The sequence below is a fragment of the Homalodisca vitripennis genome, chromosome 3, assembly GCF_021130785.1.
Source record: "Homalodisca vitripennis isolate AUS2020 chromosome 3, UT_GWSS_2.1, whole genome shotgun sequence".
NCBI classification, from domain to species: Eukaryota; Metazoa; Arthropoda; class Insecta; order Hemiptera; family Cicadellidae; genus Homalodisca; species Homalodisca vitripennis.
In genome coordinates this window covers 99,482,833-99,500,355 of record NC_060209.1, presented here as the reverse complement: position 1 = coordinate 99,500,355, position 17,523 = coordinate 99,482,833, and the positions used below count along the sequence as shown (strand labels likewise).

Below are 17,523 nucleotides of genomic sequence, written 5' to 3'. Positions count from 1 at the left end.
TTCTTTTATTTCCGATTAATTCCAGAAGCTTTAATGCAGTGACTCATATTAAATTATCAGTTCAAAATGCTGTCTACATGGCCCTATTTCAAAAGAAACCTAATGCAAACAAGGTATTAAACAAATTAATGGATTTTATGGTTTAACGTGTTTCGAATTTTTTTAATGATATGATTATGTAAGATTGTAACTACACTGGGCAGACGTACTACCTCCCAAACCTAAACCACCTGTTTATGTTCTTAATGCGTATACAGTAGGTTGTTAATTTGAAGAATAAAATTCAATTTTAAATTGGATTTTAGATGCGTATTAGTTGTATCATTAAAATTAGACATCTCCCACAATTTTATTGTATATATAAGTACTAGCGTAAAAGGTTTAAGGTATAACTTCGTAATTATGAGGTTAAAATCAAGTGGACCTCCAGTACTCAGGGGGCTCTTGGGAGCGTATCCCTCTTCCCCTCGTACGCCTTACCCTCTCAAACGCCTTCATGTAAGCCAAGATGTGAAAATGTTTTCATGGACCAGATTGGCCATCCTTATAATCACTAAGTTTTGAACATTTAAATTATAAATCCTGCCTGAGACCAGAACTTGAATCTAAATTTTCTAATAATAATACCAATTTAAAGTCTGTTTAAAAATTGTATTTTACACAGTTGCTTGAGTACTTGAATACAATAGTTGAATACTTAAAAACTAGCTTTCTACCAAAATAATAATATATTATATGAGATTGTCCTCAGTAACTATCACTGACTTTTGGACTTTCATCTTACTCATCAAGGGAGGGTGGTTGATGAGATTTTAAGATGAATGAATGAATAACGTCTATTCCAGCAGTTTTTATATAGAAGAAGTGTAAGATAAGTATAACGAAGATATATATAGATACATGTAAGATGTATAGGAATAACATACAGCTAATTGACGACTACGAGGTTCAACACCGTGTGCACGGAAACGAGAGACCTGGATTTAGTGGTGTGATAAGACTGTGAGGTAAGCACCATGCACATTTTGAAGTTCATGAAATTCTTAAACCTTATTTATCCACCGTAAGAATATTTGTGAAGGTACTTTTGGCAGAAAAACTAAAAGGAACACTTTAAACATAAACATTAAAGATCAGCTGCTTGAACACACTAGGAACATTACCAACTTGAAACATATAGTAGGACTGGTGATATCGATTTCAAGGAACAAACAAAAGTAGATGTTTCATTGTCTAGGTTTGATAAGTTTTAGTATCGTCATAAAAGATTATTAGAGTAGACGTGACATTAATTAGCATTTAAAATCACTCTAAAAATTTGTTGAGGTTATCTTTTTAGCATACTCGTGTGTATCTTTATCGAGTTTATTGTGTAAAAAACGTTATGAAGCTAGGTTGAGTTTTTCATAGCCAATCCCCCACAAGCCCCAAGCTCAAAGCCTCACAATAAGTGAATTATAAAATAGGATAAAAACTTTATATGGATTCATCTATATTAGTAATTAATCCATAATAGTACTTAATGTTATGTGTATTTGTACTTATATATTATTAATCAAGCTATTTCGATCACTTTATTTAAAGATCTCTTCAACTCTAACTTTAAATGGGCAAAGGAAAGTCTGTGCCCTTGAGTTTCTTAGCAGTCCATTCATCAAATCTTCTAGCAAATTGAGGGTCCATTTCTTTCTTCCACGACCCAGTTTCACCTTGCCTCATAAAATGCATATGCTTATTTTTTTGTGGCATTTCATCTACATAATTGACCGCCTTGTTCTCCTTCATGCTGGAAAAGCTGAGGTGGTCTAATAGAGTTGTCACTTCGTCTTCACTGTAGCTCTCTCCTAGGAATTCCTCAACCCTTCTGACAATCGAGCGTAGGTCCTGAACAAAAAGTACATAGGTTAAAAATAAAGAAAAATTTGAAGGTTATAATTCCAGATTTTCAATTTGGAAGTAATGATATACTGTATAGAGTTTTAATTTTATCCTTAACCGCCCTTAAACAACAAATCAACAAGTCTGCATGAAATTAGTCTAAATATAACGGCCACATCTAATACTTTCTGATACAAATCTAAACCGTCAATCAAGCTATAAGCTGATATAAATTATAATCTCGGATATTGTCACTGAAGAACTATTGTAATTAAGACTCATAAATATTATTTAAACATCACAATCAAACCTACGCCTAAGTTTTGTGGGGTTAAATGTAAGTGACGGAAATGCATTATTGTTACACGCATTATTATGTATATGTTAGTACCAGATACTTCATTAATTATTGCCTCTTTAATAGGAAGAATAAAAAAGGTTTTGTGACAGGGAAAGTGTTCCCCAAAAATTCTTAATTAAAACCTTCACTGCTGTTCTATATGGAGTGACAATAAATATTCTCATAAAACAGCAAGTGAAAAAACTGACGAAAAGTGTTGAAAATATTTGTTATCTATTATACTTGTACTGTTTTAGTTGATGAACGCTGTTTTATAAGAATATTTATTTTCACTCCATATATACATATTTTCCTTTTTCCACGGTGCGGGAGTACGGAAACTCAAAATGCTTGCACATCAACTGTACAAATGTACCTTCAACTTGTCACATATCAAATTAAAATAGTTTAAAATACTTTATTAACAAAAGTAAAGGTAATTTAATTGTACCACCTTCCCGAGATTTGTAGGTTTTTATAGAGAGGGAGTAGAGGAAGTATTGGTAACTAAATGTATGGATTAGCTACATGGTTAACTTTTTTAAACTCTCGCAGAAAATTAAAATAGAATAGTGTAAGTTAGAATGAAGTCTACCAATTCTTACAAAATCACCAAATTTATTTATAATCCATATAGTAATATGCCATCGAAACACTAAAACTGAAAATCACTCTCCCAAGATCCTAAAAATGATCACTCGTTTCATATTTGCCTGTGGGTGCTTTTATTTTTCTCAACTTCTACAAATCTCGCTTTACACCTTCTCTCCGAAAGTAAGTATTGTTCAGGCTAACTTTACACCGTAGATACAAAGCATGTTAAAGCACCCAAAGTTAAACTAATCAGAACACAGAACCAGATGAGTGGAATGTATACTTTGTACACAAACCATTAGGTTAGTCTTGCTCTTCCCCCAAATTTACGATCAATCAAGCTCTTTTATTTTACAGTTCTTGCTAGAATTTTAGTGTCCCAAATTTCACAATAAAGATTGCTTACTGACTAAACACTCCCATGTGAGGTAAAGGAAACAATCATAGGAAAACAAAATGGTGGTATGAACTTCCGAAACATTATATTTAATGTAGAAGAAAAAGGAAGGACAGAGGTTCTTTAATTTGTATTTGATGAATTAGATGCTCATGGATGTAGTCTTAGTACGATCAAGAACTTTCGAAAGACAACTCTTTACATGATTGTAGTCATGACAGCAGATTCGAGAATGGTTTAAATGTACAAATTTAAGCAGTTACAAATTTAATGTAGAAGATAACAGATCAAAGTTTTCAAAGCGCCTGTACATTATAAACTGCAATGACAAGACAGTTACGAATAGTAAACAGCAAAACACTATTTGAAGGCGCTATGTTATCATGTATATTTCTATTTAAAATACATTTCTGGTTGAACTTAAAGCTTGAGTGTTAGACCACTTTATAATAAAGTACATGTACGTGTAGCAAAAGTCTTTTTTATAATTTTTGTGTGGTTCTCAGGACACCTCAGCCTACCGAAACTTTTAAATCGTTCATAATTCAATTTATAAATATGAGCAGTAATGACAACAATGAAGTATTTCTCATTATTTATTAAACGTTTTTATTTATTAAACCACGTTATTGTGTTTTTGTATAAGTAACTGTATAAGATATTTTGTCATACCTTGCATATTAAATCTGTCGTAACAGATGATTCTAATTTTGTTACAATTATTCAAAATTGTATCAACATCCTAATAATATTATAAATGCGAAAGTGCCTTTGTTTGATTGTTATGCTTTCACGCATAAACTATTCAACCTATTGTACTGAAATTTGACATTTTTAGGTTCCCTGGAATGAATATAGGCCTATTCTTATCTACAGTGGTCTTTAAAGTAGCGACAATATGCCACCTTGGTCTCATATATATATATATATATATATATATATATACATTGTAAAAAATCCAGATTGCGGGCGTAAACTATTTTAAGTAGTATAAAATATTGCAGTAATAACTGTGAACACGATTACTACAGCAGTTCTTAATAGGTTTCAGACTAAACGTGGTACAAAGACAGTACTTACACAGCTTAGTTGAGTCTCGCAACCAATCTAAACTAATACAAAGTTTCTGGGTGGCGGTAATTAATATTTGAGCCAAAAGTGTTATCTAGAGTATTTTATAGCATAAATGAAAACTCAAATTTTATTACAGTAGCAATTTTACATCTATTCGAACTTATTTTTTATAACTCTTATCATTTCAAGATGGTGGCTGTTTAAAGTTATAGAAGTATAAAATTGATCCATGTTGACTAAATATGTTTATTAATTGTGACTAAATCTAGTTAAGTTTTTAAAAAGAAATTTACATGCGTATAACAATTATAGGCTTGTAAGGCTTCAATATTATGGAGTTTATAAATGTTTGAACGTTTTCAGATCATATTAAAATACCAATATTGAAGGTTGAAATGATAAGAAATGATAAATTCTTTATTTAAACAGGAAAAGTTAGGGCCGCAAGGGCCTTTCTTACACTTAACCTGCGACAACGTAAAATTTAAAACATTAAATAAATATTACCTTAAGAATTAAAAAAAAATAAAGAAATAATTACATTTAAACAACGTGACGAAATTAATATCATATTTTAATAAGTTAAAATTAAAATTTAACAAATTAATTAATGAACTACTTCTGTTATTCTTAAAACATATCAAATAAAATTATACTTTTATTATACAAATAAATTGAAGTATTGTGAAGGTTATGTCACATCAGTATTGTGCAACTGAAACATCTAAACTAACAATGCATTTTTAATTTAAAATTTAGAGATTATGGGTGCATGTGAAATCTACTACCTTTCTTCCGAGTGAGCTGAAGAGATATTTTAAGCCTAGATCTTCGGTTTTTGTATTGGCTATCGATTGTTCTACAATAAATTAATCAGCAACTGTTCGCATTTTTATTTAACGATGCGAAGGATACAGAAATAATGCTCTTGTTCGGTGTTTGTATCGGCAAAGCAAGTTGGAACTCTCTAGACCTTGAATCATCCCTGCAATTTGTTATCATTGTTTTCATCATATACAGTTTTTAAAACATAGCGTAAGCTTTCTTTGAACTTTCTCCAAAATTTTACCAAAGACTTAATGTTGACTAATTGTACAATAATTCTACAGAAATGTTGAGAAAATGTTTTTTGTTTCAGGATAATTATTTGAGTTGTTTTTGAGGAGCTGTTTTCCAAACTTTTTGAACTTATGATCAGCCATGATGAATTAGTTGGCTGATGGCATCAGAGCTTTACATTTGGCTAAATTCAATTTTTTGTAATGAAGGTGGAACCGACAGCTCTCGTGTTCGCTTTTAGAGTCAAGGCTGGGTAAAAAGCAGACAATTGTATGATGTTCGTGTTTTACAGCAAAAGGTAACGTTCTCATTATGTGTCAACACAGTAAACATGCGTCTTGACAACATATAGACGCATTTGGAAAAAATATTAGTTGACTTATTCATTACAGCAGGAGTGTAACAATAGAATAAGATAATTCTTCAGTAAGGTAATTTTTTATTTTAACTTAAATAATATAGATTGTACCTACAACAATTCAATTTACTGGCTAACCTGTAGGTTTTGTCTCAAGGATTACTCTAATTCTTTGCGGGTAAGAATGATGGTCACCGTTTTTCAATTAATCACTAAGATGAAAAGACCAGTAGCCTTAAACGTTATTAACCATAACAAAAGCTTTGAGGATTGCTATAAACTCAAAGCTATAAGCAAAATTAAACATTGTGAAAATAGCTCACGAAATTATTTGAATCTAAAGGATAATGAATTACCTCACAAACTCATATTGAAATCGAAACAACCGTACGAACTTATCTTTCGGTAAATTACTATTTTTCCACTTGAATCCTTAGATTCTGATCTAAAACATTTGCCTGAATTAAAAATTATATTGCGTTATATTATTTTTAAATTAACAACTATTTAAAACTATTGACAACAAAAAAGTATTTTTAATGTCAAAACCGTTATTAATATTTAAAAAGGTTCTTATCAGGTGATCAGGTGATCAGGTGTTTCTTCTTTTGATTGTGTATTTTTATTCAGTGTACATTTATTATACAGTGTACTTGAGAAAGTTGTAATAACAACGAGATATTGTACTTCAAATAGTTCTAGTTTTCTTTTAAAACTGCTCTAAATGAATATATATATATATATATATATATATATATATATATATATATATATAATCTAAATATAAATGTGTATATATATATATATATATAAATGAATCAATATTTTGCTTAACATGTTTGTATACAGTATATGAATATATGTATATTTGTATATATATATATGTGTGTGTATATATCTACTCATATATACAAACATGTCAAGCTAAATATTGATTTTGCGAAAATCCGAAATGCGAAAATGTCAGAAGTGTCCACTTGAGAAGGTCTAAACAAGGTAGAATTTTTAATCCAAGCAATTAAAAGTCTAGTTTAACTCTGAAGACGTCTCACACACTGCCATTAAAGGACACGTACGTAGTGAATAAACACACTCCCGCCGATGTGTTCTTTAATTTTATTTCTGGATTTTATTTTTGGCTTGGATTATCAATATCACTTGTTATTCTTTTTTCATAACAATACATTTAGATCTGTTAACCATATACTTCTTTTATATTTTTTCTTACCTGTTTCATCTCCTCATATGTATTGAAAATAATATTGGGTTTATTTCTGATATTCCAGAACGATAGAACTTGTTCCCAAAACGGAGAAAAAACCACTGAAATACATAACAAAAAATGCAGAGAGATTTCATTTACAGACAATAAAACGTAAAAATACGAGATAACGATGCATCATTTTAAGTCAAAGTTGTTATGTTTATTATCAGAAATAATATAAATATTACACACGAAGCATTTAAAACAAACTTAAATTTAAATTAATCGTTTACTTTTATCCTACGTTTATTTATCAGCTAATATTAAAACTATCCTTATTATGGACTAGATTTTCCTATATAGTGCATTACTCCTTTTGAAATAAAAAGGCTCTAAATTGGCTTTTAATCATTTTTGGCAGTCATACACTTGAAGATAAATTTCAGAGAATTAAAAAGATAGCATCTGTTTTGCTTATAAAGGAGGTGGTGTTATACAACAATTTAAGGTATTTTTTTATTTACGGAGTTGGTATCTTGTGTACTTTTAACGTGTTTTGTCAATAATCTACAATTTTGAAAAACATTGACTGAATCTCTTGGATTTAAATAGATAGAATGGTGAGTGTACTGTTCTCTAGAAATATTCATGTACATAACCGATTCTTGGTCACTTAAAATTTTATTTTCACTTATATTTTTTGTAATCTATGCAAAATCCTGATACTATCATTGTTCCAATCGGTATTGCAAGATATTAAAGAATTTTCTTTAACTAAATTGAACCAAACACGCCAATAACGTTGAGACTTTAGACAGATTTTAGACTTTTTTTAAATATTTTTGAAAAGAAGCAATGGAGAGATATAAATAATTAATTATCTAGTTAATAGAGTACGAGCATTAATTAGATTTCAGTTGAGTAATAAGAGACTATTTATTATTTTTACCTTTATCTTGAATGAAACCCTCAAGGAATAGCTCAATTGAACCAGTGTAGTTTTTCCATACCCTGTAGTGATGATAGTATGATAAAGCAACATCCTTGGGATTTCTGAACACGTATATCAGCTAGAAATTAGTATTTATTTTACTGTAGACTATAGTTAAAACAGATATTATTCTGATAATAATATAACCTTAAACTCATAGTCTTATGTAAGAATTTGAATCTTAATTTGTATTATGAATAAACAATAAATAAGCAGGACACAAAATAATATGTAATAAGTTACATACGCTAAGAAGCCTATGTTGATAAAAGATGTAATAAAATTAAACACTCTTTACTTATTTTTACCTTATGATTTTAAAACTTAAATCATTTTTATTTAGGTTTTAACAAGAATACATAGACCCAAATAATACGAGGATATAGCAATTTTAACTGACAGAAACAAGATACTAAACAAGATAGGCGTACGCTACACTAGTTACTGCGTAACAAAACTCGCTGAGTTCCCAAGTCTATACATATTATTTCATTAGGCAATCTACTCTATGTAAAACCTCTGTCTGCTTCCTTCATCTCAGACTGCCATTCACTCCACTCCAAGCCATTCTTCAAAAACTTAATTGTTTATTAACTTATATGAATTTTGTCAATTTCATTTTTAGCAAGGGTTCTGATATTAGTATTAAAAATCTATATTATTTCATATATGTTTTTGATCACAACTCTATTAACATGTTTCAAAATATTTCTTGCTCTAGATTACATTTTTAATGAATAACAATTTGGTTGGAATAATCAATAAATCTTATTTAGATTTTGCTCTATAACATATAGGTGTGTTAATTTTACCTGTTATAGTTGAAACTTATATAATATAACGTAATACCTTAAGAAATACGCTTCTGAATGTTAGTGGTTGTTATTTTAAACCAATCATTTAAAGAAGTAGGCATTTTCTCTACACTACTGTCATGATTCATATAAACTACAACCTTTTGTCGGGTTCCTACCTTAGCACACCGTCCATGGTAACGGAGGTCGACACTAGTTGGTCAAGTGGTTGCTTAAGCATTAGTACCAGAAATGCGGAGCGGACCGAGTCAACTTTGAAAATTTCAAATTCCTCGTGATACACCTGTATGACCAAAGTAAGTAGAAAGCCATTCATAGTATTATTTACGTCACATGTCAGTTGAATTAATCTTGATAACTTAGATTCGTCTTTTGTATTTATTGTTGTTATTTACTACCTTAACTTTTAACTTCACAGTCGAACCGTGTTTTCATAAGAGATAAACTGTGAGTTTATTAGGATTTCTCAGTTGGATTTTTACCTTGGCTTTTAGTTGGACATTCAATGAGAGGTTAGGTTATAGTGGCCAGTCATTTCTCCGGTCGAATTTTGGTGAAATTACTAGTGCTATTTGTTACTAGTGCTAGTGCAATTTCCCAGTGATTTGTATTAGTGTACATTATTAGCGTACTTCTGATTGAATTTTCTTCTATACACTGGGCTTGACCCGACATGTCGGAGCCTGAGCTCCCCCGAAACGGAGAATATGGAGGTACAGAGAGCTGTCCGCACTATTATTATATCCGATCATAAATACACAAATACTTATAATGTATAAAACAATTGAAATAAAAGGAAAAAGATATGCATACTAGCAGCTCTTTTGAGAATCAGGTTAATAACAAAACCTTACCAAACTTTATAAAACAGTCGTCAAGAGATTATAAATTTGATAACAAAGGACCCTTTTAAATTTTCATTCAAGATAAATAAAAACGTAAATTAAACCCTTTTACAGAAATGAAAAATTATCAAGAACCATTACGAAGACATTAAACAAATATAGCGTTCAGGAAAAATCTTTCAGTAAAATGTAAAAACCACAAGGCGGCCAATAATTTAGTATATTCACAATACAATGTTTTTGTACCCACAATTAGAATATATATTCTGTGAGGTCATGTATGTAGAGCGAGAAATATCAGAGGATGAAATCCTTGCCGATACAGAACGTGAGGAGAATATTATTCAAACTCATAGGATTAAAAGACCAATTAATCGCGAACTAGTACCTACATCTTTTGTAAATGTCACTTTTTACTCGGACAGACTACGCGATTATGTAAACGTAAGTATGTTGGAACGAAGGTAGATACATACAGTGTACCTGTTAAGCAATGTTCAGTGTTTTGCCTGTGTGTATGTAGCAAGTACACCCTGTAATAATAATAGGCTACCTAATAAATAAGTGTTTGCTATTAAATGAAATCAGATTTTTATTGCCGGAACATTATACAACGAATGGCAAAAGTCAAAATTTTTACTTTTTACTTGTTAAAATTTTTGTCCTACACACCACAAGAAATCTCATTCAAACAAACAATTTGTAAACTTACCTACATCCATTCATTCACCAATTAGTCTTTTTAATTGGTTGTCTCCCAACCATATTCCAAAAACTTGTCAACATTATAAAATGTTTGTAACACTACAAAGCGTTTCAAACGAGTTTTGAACACCTTGAGTGTTGTAGTGTTTTTAATTGAATATGGTAATTTATTGTCGAAATGAACACCTGCCTGTGAAGGCAAGCGCTCATAAACCATCGTTTTGTGTCTACCAGTTCGGTAGTTATCTCTGCCTCTAGTCTCATACGCATGTATGTCTCGGCCATTCGTCATGGCACATTTAGACATACAAAACAGAGTTTTTTCCAAGATGTAGAGACTGGGCAGCGTCAACACTTGCAAATCTTTGAAGGCTTCCTTGCACGACTCTCTAAATTTTTAACTTAGTGATAATGCAGATCGCTTGTTTTTGCAGCTTGAACAAAAACAAGCTTTTAAATGCTCTTAAAATGCTCCTAGAAATGTTGAATGATATCTGAAATAGATATACTGACATTCATACAACTTAAAAACTTTCCAGGTTCGTCGCCAAATTTAAACCTTTTAAAGATAAAAACCTAGAAGAATTATACAGATAAATTTAATTAATTTCTTGCTTTGGTAAGATTTTTAACTCAATCATCGAAAACAGATTATAATGTCTCAATGGAAAACGTTTTCTAATTCCTAGCACCCAATATGGATGTGTAAAAATGAAAGGTTGTTGTGATTAAATTATTACTTTCTTGGATATTTTCTTCTTTTCTCAAGGGTTTTAAATATAAAGATATTTACAATCCTTTAAATTCATTTCTTAGATGAATACGAACTTCTCTATCTATTAATAAAGAACTTAAAAACTTAAAAAATGGGAATTTAACGAATCTCTCTATTTATGATCAGTAGTATTGAAAAAACTAGCACCAGTATAGATAAGTTATAACAGACATCAGTAAGTTTACAATTAACAACTGCATTTTATATTCTGCTGCTCAGTATATCAGGTCAGTACTTATGAGACCCGTACTCGTCGCAGTTTTAATAAGTATCGATGCATAAGTCTTTACTAATTGTGTTACATTAACAAACTCCCAAGCAGCAATAATAGAAAACAGCTTCGAAGGATTTTATAAACAAATTATAATATTCTCAATAATATTTTAAATATTAAAAATTGAAGATAGATATCGCCCTACAGTGGATAACAAGCCACATAGGTATTTCAGGTAATGAAAACCTTAACAAATTAGTAAAAGAGACAATCAAAGATAGTACTGAAATTGAACAATTTTTATCGTCATGTTCCCATAGACGGTTTGAAATCATATCAAAAACAATGATTCTTCTCAAAATGTAACGATCTGTTTATAGGAGTACATAAATCCCGATAGTATAAAACCGTTGTTGAATCAATGCCAACATATACACGTTTCAAAATTTTTTAAATAAAAAGATGGAAAATGATCAGCATTCTAAGATTAATATTTCGACACACCAATATAAATATAAATCGATTTACTATTTGTTAGTACTTTTCTCCATATGTCTGAGATGTACTTTAGGTCATACTTTGGAGCATATTTTTTTGCGTAACCTGCATATGACCATGCTAGAAACCAAAGTTTCAAATTAATTAATAAAAAATATGAAATGAATTTCCTTTAACTTTGCTACAACTCACCAGTAAAATTGTTTAGAGAATTTTAAAGAATTACTTGAATGTTTGAGTTCAAATAAAAAAATGTATTGAAAACAAAATAACATTCTGCAGACTTAACATAAATGTAACCTGGATAAGGTGTTTCATCCGAGGTCCTCCTTTTCTGATTAGAAATGCCTGATGGGCCCCTGTGAGAAGTTATCCTAGATCCTTGCGAGACTCCTACATAATAAATCAAATAGTACGTTGAGGGGGCATCGGTTTCTCGAAGTCTATTAGCCTAGAGATAATAATTAGAGAAAAGTAGGAAGACGGAACTAGTGTGTCACAAAAATAACGGGGTCGCAATACCGAATACCTACAGCTCAAAAATCAATTCCCAACCAATACACAGTCAAAACACCGACTATTACAATAATATAACACTTACACAGGAAATACCAACCAGATTCTCGTTCCAGAATTTTCACCTATAATCAGAGCATTTTGGCGGCAGCACACAGCTCTGCAAGGGTCTGTCAGAGGTCATACGGTGCAGCTTAACCATTTAGCACAAGGAAAATGTGTTGTAGCCACGGCACGAAACAATCAATTATTAAATTAGACATTTTGTTTACATAGCATTTAAATTACGCAAAATATAAATACTTTAACCCTTAACAGACTAGAATATCCATCCCTATGGGTACACAGTTATACGCGCAATACTTAGACAGTGCATGATGATATACTATATTAATCTTTACTGTGACGGGTCATACCAATAATTAAAGTTATCATGAAAATACTTTAACCCTTAACAGACTGGAATATCCATCCCTATGGGTACACAGTTATACGCGCAATACTTAGACAGTGCATGATGATATACTATATTAATCTTTACTGTGACGGGTCATACCAATAATTAAAGTTATCATGAAAATACTTTAACCCTTAACAGACTAGAATATCCATCCCTATGGGTACACAGTTATACGCGCAATACTTAGACAGTGCATGATGATATACTATATTAATCTTTACTGTGACGGGTCATACCAATAATTAAAGTTATCATGAAAATACTTTAACCCTTAACAGACTAGAATATCCATCCCTATGGGTACACAGTTATACGCGCAATACTTAGACAGTGCATGATGATATACTATATTAATCTTTACTGTGACGGGTCATACCAATAATTAAAGTTATCATGAAAATACTTTAACCCTTAACAGACTAGAATATCCATCCCTATGGGTACACAGTTATACGCGCAATACTTAGACAGTGCATGATGATATACTATATTAATCTTTACTGTGACGGGTCATACCAATAATTAAAGTTATCATGAAAATACTTTAACCCTTAACAGACTGGAATATCCATCCCTATGGGTACACAGTTATACGCGCAATACTTAGACAGTGCATGATGATATACTATATTAATCTTTACTGTGACGGGTCATACCAATAACTAAAGTTATCATGAAAATACTTTAACCCTTAACAGACTGGAATATCCATCCCTATGGGTACACAGTTATACGCGCAATACTTAGACAGTGCATGATGATATACTATATTAATCTTTACTGTGACGGGTCATACCAATAATTAAAGTTATCATGAAAATACTTTAACCCTTAACAGACTGGAATATCCATCCCTATGGGTACACAGTTATACGCGCAATACTTAGACAGTGCATGATGATATACTATATTAATCTTTACTGTGACGGGTCATACCAATAACTAAAGATATCATGAAAATACTTTAACCCTTAACAGACTGGAATATCCATCCCTATGGGTACACAGTTATACGCGCAATACTTAGACAGTGCATGATGATATACTATATTAATCTTTACTGTGACGGGTCATACCAATAATTAAAGTTATCATGAAAATACTTTAACCCTTAACAGACTGGAATATCCATCCCTATGGGTACACAGTTATACGCGCAATACTTAGACAGTGCATGATGATATACTATATTAATCTTTACTGTGACGGGTCATACCAATAACTAAAGTTATCATGAAAATACTTTAACCCTTAACAGACTGGAATATCCATCCCTATGGGTACACAGTTATACGCGCAATACTTAGACAGTGCATGATGATATACTATATTAATCTTTACTGTGACGGGTCATACCAATAACTAAAGTTATCATGAAAATACTTTAACTCTTAACAGACTGGAATATCCATCCCTATGGGTACACAGTTATACGCGCAATACTTAGACAGTGCATGATGATATACTATATTAATCTGGACTGTGACGGGTCAATATATCAATAACTAAAGTCATCATGAAAATACTTAAAAAAATATATTTAGTTAAATACAACAATAACATTTATTGGCTTACCGTTCGTAAATCCTACCAAACGATGGGCTAGAAAAAGTTAATTTGCGTCTGTCTATCTGTCTTCACGATATCTCGAGAACAAACTGGACTATGTATAGAATTAAATTTTTGTATTACACTTAATTGCAACATTTAAATACAAGCAACACCAAGTTCGATGATGGTGTATGTCATTGCGTGGGAATGGCTGAGCGTAAGCGAACATTTTCACATTAGTGTGATGAATACTCATGATGGCAAAGATACAATAGCAAAGTAAACAATGATTTTAACAAACTGAGTACAATCATATGACACTTGATTTAACTTTGATTGTCACCGTTTGAATATTTACTACCTAAGCTACCCCTCATTCCAAAAAGGACAATCCCAGAGCTCACTTTGCGGTCCCCAAGTTATAGCATTGGATGAATTATCTTTGGGGTAAATAATAAAGTCAAAGCATATTAAGAGGAAAAAACTAAATTTAATCAAACACGTGATTATAGCCGAAATACTTACTTTAGGTTTCTTAGTCCAAATCTGTCTCGGAAGCAGTTGTATTGGCAGATGACTCTTGATGAAGCGAGGAGATGATAACTGGCTTAGAAATTGTATGTTATCAGGTATTCTGTCAGCTAGTTGGTCCCCGCATATAGGCTTCAACCTTTAATTGACGGAATTGATATTAATTCTCTTCGGAAAGTACAGATTAAGGTTATGGATGGAGAATGTGGAGGAATCCAGTTTTCTTTTAAGAGTATTTAAAAGGGTTGGTACTATTTAAAGTTAAAATAACACTTTTTAATGAAGACAATACAATACACATACATATACACATACAATACGCATATATTAGACTGAGAATTACTCTATAAAATTTCAGAAAAACAAATCTCATTCATATATATTTTATGCAATGACCAAATTACAAGTTAAAATAAACTTTAAATTAATCATTAGCTCATCAGAATGTTCACCAGACTAAGCATCCTAAAAGGGTTAAATCTAAAAATATTTAATTATTTTGATTTTAAAAATTAAAAAAAACATTTTTGAAATCATGCTTAGTTTCTATAACAATTTCTAATTGTTTTTTTTTCAAAATTGTGATAATTGATGCATTGTTATTGTAAATTATTTCCATGTCAAATTTTATTGTGTTCAAATAATCCATGTAATTTAATTCAAGTGATTTTTATCTGTGTTTCCTAGATATTTAGAAATACTCGTACATATACACTATATTTTGTACATATTTATACATGTTCCCTTTTTCTTGGAAAATAAGTTTTAGGCGAAATATGTTGAGCACGTTTACAAAAATATGTTGTTTAAAGACTTTAATTTTGTTTGGTTTTAACCGCTTATCGCTTCTAACATGATTATGTGATGGTATTAACAATTCAAAACATATCCTATATAAAGGATAATCCGTCAGTTATCCTCTTGACTCAGATAAACATGGAATACATTCAACAGTGTTTCGTATGTAACCACAAAAGACTACGTGCCAGTAGAGGACTTAAGATTTCCACAACTTCTCTGTAGTGTGATATGTGGTATGCCACCATATAGACAAAACCATGAGCACTTAGTAATAAGTGAGTGAGTGTCAAAGACACTGGATGCATTCATTTTCAGTAAGTTAAAATAGCTACATATAGTAGTACATCAGATACATCCCCCAAGTCAAAGTTATTTTACGCAACTGCAACTTCTCTGAAAAAAGGTGCAAATGCCATTCTTATTCTCATAAAACACTGTAACAGAAGTTGTATACCTTGACGTGCTTTAAAAGTAAAGGTTGCTTCTTTAAATAGATGACTTTATTTTCCAATAGAATCTAACAAAAATATTCTAGCAAGACGATGCACCATCCCAACACAAACAAGTGTACGTTGAGCCTTACATGTCCGTTTCCCAGCAATATGAATGGATGAGCTGGCTGCCAAGAAGTCCAGGCATATCACTAGTGCAGTTTTGTATGGGGTTACGTCAAGAACTTGGTGTATGCAGAAAATGTACGTGACATTAACCACCTTCATATGAGAGTCAGCGGCAGTAGCATCAGTCGCACTTGACGTGCTAACTAAATCCTGGCGGGAAGACAAATACCAATTGGATATCCGCAAGTCTACAGATGAATCGCTCGTCGATATTTATTAGTGTAAAAAAACCTAATTCAGAGTCATAGAAATATTTATGATCTACAATAAATACGAATTATTCAAATCTACGGAGTTTTCCGGACACCTGGTACTGTACATAGTATTTGGTATACTTACTCCAATTGAGGGAATCTATGATGCAAATACGTGGATTTGGCTTTGTTGAAGTCTAGGTTGTTTCTTAATAACCACACCATTTCCTGAGTCCATGTTGTTCCTATAATAATTTTAAATTATTATTTTTTTAGCAATATTACTGTACGTGTTATTAGAAACTGAAATGCCTTATACTATTATAGTATAGATTTTAATGTAATTTGAAATGATCTCTTCAGTTGGAAGGTGGTGATTATATCGTTCTGATTCTATAAACAGAATTAATCTTCTCACTAGAATCTTGTTCTTACCACTTTTAGGGAACGTAATGACCCAGATATCGTCTTCCCTGACCTCCATGTCTAGGATCTGATGAGCATATCCTTGGTAAGCTCTTGTAAGGACTGAACCGGAAGGATAGACCTTCATCTCTCCTGCAGGCATCGCTCCATGGCAAAATTCTTGGAGTTGCAGACTTAGCTCATCCTTCATTGGCTCAAAACGCAGTTCAGCATTATCCATGATTCCAGGTCTTAAAACCACAAAATATTTTATAAATCATTAATATTCCATTTTAGATTGAGAAAACAGTCCGGACTAAGCTGCATAAAGTACCTACTGTATATTCTAGGGAATTTATATATATATATATATATATATATACTGTGTATATATCAATTTATATATATATCAGTTTATATATACAGTGTTAATAATGGGAGACATTAAAATTAGCAATATACAAAAATTACCTGACCAAAAATATCTCAAAAATTCTCCTAAGCCATAATATGACACGACTTTCACTTTCACCTACTAGAATTATACTTATACAAAAACCTCCATTCATTGAGTCTGTACAAACCTGGATCGTGGATACTTAGACGTGACTATCATTAATACAGCAATATTAAACACCATTGCCCAATCATGAATACTTAAAAATATTCAAGATATATTAGTTCAGAAAGTGAAATAC

General features: G+C 31.4%; 1 protein-coding gene across 1 annotated transcript; it reads right to left on the bottom strand.

Annotated features, from left to right (window-relative positions):
- Positions 1-990: 990 nt before the first annotated feature.
- Positions 991-17,068, bottom strand: LOC124358301 (luciferin sulfotransferase-like). The gene is made up of 6 exons (XM_046810598.1): positions 16,856-17,068; positions 16,566-16,665; positions 14,800-14,944; positions 7,854-7,974; positions 6,929-7,023; positions 991-1,884 (listed from the first exon to the last, which is right to left on the bottom strand). The coding sequence occupies exons 1-6, from the start codon at positions 17,064-17,066 to the stop codon at positions 1,603-1,605; spliced, it is 954 nt and encodes a 317-aa protein (XP_046666554.1). The 5' UTR covers positions 17,067-17,068; the 3' UTR covers positions 991-1,602.
- Between the last annotated feature and the right edge of the window lie 455 nt (positions 17,069-17,523).